Genomic DNA, 7,748 nt, shown 5'->3' with positions numbered 1-7,748 from the left:
AAAATAATTGTATACGAAAAACAATTTTGAGCGAAGACGGCCAGTCTATAATATTACTCAGTACTCAGTTGCATAGGACTTAGTACGTTTTTTTCGTCGTTGTTCGTATTACAGATTTATGATTTATATAATTTATCCTTTTATTTTAGGTATTATACTAATACATTATAATATTAAAATTAATTCAAAAGATTTGTAAAGACTTGTCAATTTGTTCATACGTCATACCTCAGTCTTATAAATATAGATCCATTCACTCTAATATTTATAACAACAACACAAATTTGGTGCTCAGGATAAAAGATAATATTATTTTTTTACGTTCGTAAGATGAAGAAATGCAGGTTATGTGAATGTGAGTGTGCATCCCTCTTAGGAGGCAAACAGTGTCTTCTAAAATGAATCAGATTATTTTTTGTACGAAAATGAAATCATATAATAGTATAATACCTCTTATAATATCTTTGGACGTGTTATTTGTATTATTATTTTAAGATGATCGAGTCAAACAATGCGGTTTGCTTACAAGTGTTGGAAGGGCACACCCGTTACGTTAACACTTGTGGATTCTCTCAAGACGGCACACTGTTTGTGACTGGTAAATTGCCAACGGTTCTATGACTCGTTATATAACGTCCGCGCTACATGGACACATAATTTGAGTGATTTTTCGTGTCCACGCATGCTCAGCATAATATTGTAATTTGTGCTCGTATTGTATGTACAATACGTATTTTATGTACTATATATTTATACCAAAATAACATGCACATATTAGCGATAAATCAAATAGTAACGCGTACACAATATTTCGTTTTATTTGCCAATGTATTTGAACATTGTGTTTTTTTAGGGTCCAATGACAAGTCTGTCATTGTTTGGGACGTGAAAGGTGATTTAGATTTAAATGCCAAAATACACGACTCGTCGGAGGTGAGTGTTGTTACAATAATAACGGAATACCGTTGTGTCGTGTGCGTAGAATTCACAACAATAATCATGTTATTAATTATACAATAATATGTAATGTCGTTTTCAGGACTTAAAGCCTGCAGCAAAAGTAGTCAAGAGTGATAATATTCAGGTAGAGGTATCCTTGAAGGAAAAATTAAACATGTTTACGAATGCGGTGAATTCGTGTGACTTCAGCAGCAAATGTAAATACCTTGTGGCGGCTGGCAGGTAATATTATAGTATATGCCTGCGATTATTATTACCATAGGCATGCGCAAACTTAACTTATGTATCAGGTGTGACTACTATTTTTTTGACCACATACTCCTTCAAACAGCCCCCCATCCGACTAAAAATGTCATGAATAAAACATACTTCAAACAGAAAATTAAAATTCTAACAGTTAGGTGGAAAAAATTTTAGGGGATAGTCTTTTTTGGACCATTTCTTCGGATTTACTTCATAAAAAAGCTTCAGGTGTGTCTTGTATTAGTACCTACTTTAGACTTGTAACCACCGCGTGCATGCCTATGATTATTACTAACCTACCTATGTCAATTGCGTCGAACCACAACCATTATAACACATTTAAAAATATATTAAGCCATCGCTTCTTATTTTTTTATTTCGACTTTTTTTAGTGACAAGACTGTCAGGGTTTGGAATATCGACGAAAATGGACGTACCGAAGAGTGCAAAGGCTCGCCGTTGCGCGCTCACCATTACTCGGTGCAACATATGGTCATCTCTCCGTGCTCGTCGTACATGGCCACCTGTTCGTTGGACGGAATGACCATTATTTGGGAACTGAATGTAATGATTTGCAATATTCGTACCTACACACAGTGTGATTCATCAACTATACTCGACCTCCTTTTTTCTTAAATAATGCTCAGTTATTCAACATTTTAAAAACATATATTATAATATACTTAATAGTTAATGACCATATTACTTCCAAGTTATTGATATTTTTTGTACTACTTAAGAAGCACTCTTCTGTGTACAAGCTTATGTTTTTCAAATGAGAATCCTATTTTTTTTTCTACTATAATTTATTTAACGGATAATTTCTCTGAAAATATTGACACATCAAAATCAAAATTTGAGCAAGTAACTTTTAAGTTTTTTATTTAATTATTTTCTAACCTACTAAAGATAATATGTCCACAATGATAGGTTTGGACGAGTTTGTGGAGAATATGGTTTTTTGAAAATGTTAGTGCTCTAGTTAAAATTAATCTATCAACATATTTTGTATAATTTGTAAGAAATAAGAATGGTCCAAATAGATATTACATCTATTTTATATTTGTATTAAACTATTTTTAAGGACTATTATCCTTAGAATAAATATTTTAACATAATATAGAAATTACTCTTTAGAATTTTGAATTGGGTATATTTAAGTTTTCACAAAAATGATCCACTAAATAATTTACAAAGTAAAGAGGGGTTCTCAGCTGAAAAAAAAACAGAAGTTTGTTTCACCGTAGGAGGCAATCGTCTAGTAAGTATTTAAAAATTCCGAAAATCAGAATTTTAATAAATAAATCATTAAACGAAATATTATAGGAGTGAACATGCTTGGTGAATCACCCCGCAGTATATAGATGCTGACGTAACAGTGGAAAATTCCTAAATAAGATTTATTGGCAATTATATTGCAAATCGATTTACAGACTCTAGAACAGAGAGGTTCGTTACACACTGAGTACGGCGGGGCCCGATCCTGTACGTTTTCTGGCAATTCCGAATTGATCGCGGTCGCTTGCAACAACGAAATCGTATTCGTGTGGAATGTGGAAACATTACAGCTAGTCGCGTACGTACAATAATTCGATGGGTTTCAAATCACAGATAGGGTGATCAACCTCTAGCACTACCCCCGAGTCCCGACCGACAAACTTATATTATATTATAATATATAATATAAAAAACTGGGTAGTCTTGTTTTACAATTTGTCCGTGTTGGTTTTATTATAATGTATAATATATTCAATTCGAATTGTCCTAACCTATAATAGTATAATCTGATGCAACCAGTTGGTATCTAATTATATAGTTCAATAAATTTAATTGTTATGCATCTAATTTCTCTATAATATATCATTTTTAAATAATAGTTATGTTGTATTGGTGCCTATTAACTTCAAATTATGTAAGAGAAAAAAGTATTTTTAAAATACATCTACACGGCTACACAAATTTATTGTTTAGAGTTAAAAGTATATCTTAAACACTATAGTAAACTATTATTAAAATATCGAAATGGATTTAGGAAGCTGTGCGGGAACGACGAAGACGTCACTTGTGTTTCGTTCAGCCCGGATTCTAGGTATTTAATGTCCGGTTGTGTGGAAGGGCACTTCCGAATTTGGTCGGTGCATCCGAAAAAGCACATTATATCCGAGGCGAGTACAATCGTTCAAGACAAAGCGCACGAAATTGGAATTACAAGTGCCCATTTCGCATTCAAGAGTAAGTTCATATACATTAGCATAAATAACAATTCGGTACCTATATATATAATATAATCGAGCGTTTCCTGACTGTAGATTGATCAACGTATAGCCTAAACTATGATAGCTATAGAGACTTGATATATTTTCATAGTACCTTTACAGTACTACCATATATAGGAGTACGCTAAAAAGGGATTTTCCAAAATACACATTTTAAAGAGGTGTTCACAAAATGATTTTTAAACTCACAATTTATTAAAATCAAAAAATCGAATATTTTTTTTGTTTGTAAATGGTTGTATTGCAGGTTACAAGTAGTTATAATAATAATAATAATAATAATAATAGAAAATAGTATTTTTTTTTCTGCACATAAATGATTTCCATTGCTCACTCGAGCAGATGAGATAAAAGCATGTATCAAATCGTCGCACTAATCATCTCGACTAAAGAATTTATAATATCTTAGAACCAATGATACATCCAAACATAGAATAATATTATGGTCTTGGAAATTGAAATCGTCACTGTTGGTTCAATGTGTTTTTAATCCTCTACTTCATTTATTTATACCGGCTATACAATATTATAATTTAATTTGCATTATTAATAATCCGCCAATGTCGCAGACCCATCTAGAAAACCGCAATCTATGTTGATGCTAACGGGTGGCAGTGACGCCGTGGTAAAATCCTGGAGGCTACTGGACGACCGAATTGACTTCAAAATGAAGTTTGTCGGCCACGGCAGTGACATCACGTGCGTCAAGTTCCCACGGCACATTACTACGTTCTTGGCGTCTACATCGCTGGACAAGACAGCTCGGATATGGCAAACGGTAAACGATAAATCACAATAATAAAATGGTTAAAATATTTCAACAATATACCTATCGCGAAATACGTATAGGTAGGTAAAGTTTGTACCACACGATTTGTATCAACAATATAATAGATTTTTTCGTCCGAAACAAACAAATAAATAGTTATAATATTAATCTTTCATCCCCTGTATATTTTGGTTTTAATAAACTTGAAAATAGAAATGCAAAATGCGTATAAATTATTATAAATTATTATATGCATAAGCCATTAGTTTACGCGATATAGATAGGTATGTGTAGAGTTGGTTCCGTTTTTGAACAAATCTGTTTTGATGAACTGATGAACCGTTTCCGCCTACGATAAAAAAATGTTTTATCGATTATTGAATAGAGAACTAATGGTCACGTAGTTCTTATTAATAACTGATAATCATCAATTCTAAATCGAAAAATTAATTTCCCGAGCATATTATTGTAAAATATAAAAGTAAATTCTGCCTAAATAATATTATATATTATGGATGTGCAGTATGTAGGTATTCAGTGATGCAAATTTGGGGCTAGGCCCCTTCAAAAATGAACATATTAAAAAATACTCCGAAATATTTTCCTGTCTGTACCTATTACATATTCCTAATTTCTTAGCGCGTATATTTTAAATGTTTTTATTTTATAGAAAACTGGAGATTGTCTGCATGTCATCGATCCCAGAGACGCCATCCTCACTTGTTGCTCATTTTCGTCAAATAATAAAATACTAGCTACAGGTTATTATTACAATTGCTACCTATAATTATCATTTATCATAATTCATAATATACAATTATTGAGTCTATAGATGACAGTAAGATAACTAAATTAATTAATAAATAAATAGCTTTTGTAAGAAAATTGCAATAGAAATTAACACACCATCTAAACTAAGGTGTTTAGCTATACTGTACAATGTACTTATCGTTATAATATTGTTCGGTACACGACGATACTGTCGATACCTATAATGATAATATTAGGTATGTGTGGTGACAGTTAGCAAGCAATACGTAGGTACACTCTCAGTAATTAAAAATTTTATATTTTTATCGTCTCGACAGTGCCACACTATATTTTAAGTGAAAATTAACGAAACACCTGTAGGTGCTAATGAAATTTTGTTCATAGCACAGTATTAGCATATTGTTCTGTGATTTTAGGGTCGCTGGACAAAGCGCTGTTTCTGTGGAATTTACCGTTGGACGACGACGACGCTACGGCAATTAGGAAATCAGTAAGTTATAATTACAGTGCATATAATTCTCAAAATATTAGGTAATCTATCGCCATATAAAGGTAATATATTTATAAATTACTACATTTATATGAAGGTATTGAAGTATTGTAAATCTGTATCTGCTGAAATATTATATGTTACCCTTACCAGTTACCATTTACGAGGGTAGTTTACGTTAGTTTGACCGCCACGGCATGCATTACCATGATGTTTATAACTTTATAAGACGATATTATATTTTTTAGTTTTTGTTTTTGATTGATAGGCGTCATTTGAAACACACGGAGCGCAATTGAACGGCATGGCCGGTAAGTGTGTTACAACTACCATAATATTAGTTATACAATTATCGTGCTGACGTAAGGTTCATTGCCCGGTCCTCCACTCGGCCGTGTGATTGATTTTTTTGAAACGAAAGCATACAGGTGCCCGCATAGATTTGTCTATCGTGGTGGTGTGGGGGGAGGGGAGGGGGCATGTTTGTTAATACATGAAATATAATATTAACTGTTGACTATATTGGATTTGTTATAATGGTGATCTACTGATCTTATTTTTCTTCGTATAATCACTTTGAAATTTAAAAAAACTCTGCGAGGGCGGAAAATGAGTTCATATTTTTGACAAGCTGTGCAAGGTACTCCGACCATTGGTGTGAAACAAAGGGAGACGCGTAAAACGCCCATTTTGAAAATAATTATATACGAAAAAAAATTATACATGCTTTGAAGCCATCTACTTATTTCATGTTTTATACCATAACATTTTGCTTAATGTTTATCATTTAATAGGTGAACCAATCATTTAATGTTCATATACAAAATAATATGTTCTAGAATCTTGTTTCAACCTACCCCCTCTGAAAATAACCCATGGGCTCTCGTGGTACTGTGGCCCGCAAATAATTAAAAGCAATTATTTTTATTTGCAGATGATGACAGACGAGCCCTGGAAGTGGCACTATCGAAGCTATCGTCGTTAACTGATACACCCGACGAGTTCATCTGTCCAATAACGCAGCAGATCTTCAGAGACCCTGTGATATGTTCAGGTATACAATCCGAGGTTAAACCACAGCATAGATTAAATTAGGGTGTTAATAGCTTCTACTCTCGTGAGTAATAAAAAGAGTATAATTACAGTGAATGGGGGGGGGGGTCAAGGGCCTCCCTTAAATACGCCCCTGGAATAGCTGGATATGTAGAGACGTAGGGTTCTACACCGAAGAGATATTTGAAAAACTACCCCCCCCCTTTAGGGCACGGTGTTCAACCGAAGAAGAGCAATGACGGCTAAAAAAAAATTCTCCTCTTTAATTGTTCTACGCGACTGACCGGTGGTTTACCAGTACCCAGTTGGAAGTTGGAATACTTCCGAGGGTTGGTCACGCCTGGTCTACATCTAATAGAAGCTCAAAAGCCAAAAATTAAAATAAATTTTTTTCTCTATAGACGGACATACTTACGATCGACCGGCCTTGGTGTCATGGTTCCGCCGAGGCAAATTCAGTAGCCCATTGACGAACGAACCGCTCCTGTCCAAGTCCATGACGACAAACACCACCATAAAGGAAGCCATCTCAGTGTTTGTCCAAGAAAATCAATGAACGCGAATGACTCTACCGAACCAATAGTCTTTATATTCATCGATACCAACTTTGTGTGTGTTAATAAAATGTCATCACCGTTTATCGGCTATTAAACACGCACATTTTCATTTTTGGAAATAATATAATATTCGTTTGATCCGAAAATTTTTGTGTAGAGATTTGTAATACCTATTATTATTACCATTGTTACTTTACGCACTTTTATTCCTTTTTTAACATTTATTAAAATAAAATTATTTGTCAATATGTCAAAGATTATGTTTATATATTATGATATGTTTTATATAAGCTTGTCAGTACTCAGTTATGTTGTCAAACAATGCTAAACAATAACTCTCTACAATTATTGGAGTTTAGAATTCATTGTAGATTTTAAATGCAATATGTTTGTACGATGTATACATCATGGATTAATTAATAGATATAAAATTATTTTTAGTCAATTATATAAATAAATTGTTTGAAGTATTATAATTTCATTCTATATTAATAATTTTCATTTGTAATTTCAACTTTATAACTTTCATGTTGCCATAATAAAACAATATATTCTCTTTTTATTTGGAGGAACTCGCGGCAACAAAGGCCATTGGATGTGGGGTGGTACAGTAAGGGGGGATTATTTAT

The 7,748-nt window shown here is 33.2% G+C and overlaps 1 protein-coding gene across 1 annotated transcript in view; it reads left to right on the top strand.

Annotated features, from left to right (window-relative positions):
• Positions 1 to 7,595, top strand: part of LOC111034645 (WD repeat, SAM and U-box domain-containing protein 1-like) — a 16,370-nt gene extending 8,775 nt beyond the window's left edge. Inside the window, exons 6-17 of the mRNA XM_022315948.1 lie at positions 496 to 598; positions 854 to 933; positions 1,040 to 1,182; positions 1,596 to 1,767; positions 2,637 to 2,779; positions 3,236 to 3,435; positions 4,049 to 4,257; positions 4,919 to 5,009; positions 5,436 to 5,509; positions 5,778 to 5,820; positions 6,444 to 6,563; positions 6,964 to 7,595. Coding sequence (XP_022171640.1) covers positions 496 to 598; positions 854 to 933; positions 1,040 to 1,182; positions 1,596 to 1,767; positions 2,637 to 2,779; positions 3,236 to 3,435; positions 4,049 to 4,257; positions 4,919 to 5,009; positions 5,436 to 5,509; positions 5,778 to 5,820; positions 6,444 to 6,563; positions 6,964 to 7,118 — 1,533 coding nt within the window. The 3' untranslated portion in view covers positions 7,119 to 7,595. The remainder of the gene's footprint in view (positions 1 to 495; positions 599 to 853; positions 934 to 1,039; positions 1,183 to 1,595; positions 1,768 to 2,636; positions 2,780 to 3,235; positions 3,436 to 4,048; positions 4,258 to 4,918; positions 5,010 to 5,435; positions 5,510 to 5,777; positions 5,821 to 6,443; positions 6,564 to 6,963) is intronic.
• Positions 7,596 to 7,748: the final 153 nt, after the last annotated feature.

Source organism: Myzus persicae, unplaced genomic scaffold (genome assembly GCF_001856785.1).
Source record: "Myzus persicae strain clone G006 unplaced genomic scaffold, MPER_G0061.0, whole genome shotgun sequence".
In the NCBI taxonomy this organism is placed as follows: Eukaryota; Metazoa; Arthropoda; class Insecta; order Hemiptera; family Aphididae; genus Myzus; species Myzus persicae.
The sequence above is the reverse complement of the archived record's forward strand: the minus strand, read 5'-3'. Positions and strand labels throughout refer to the sequence as shown.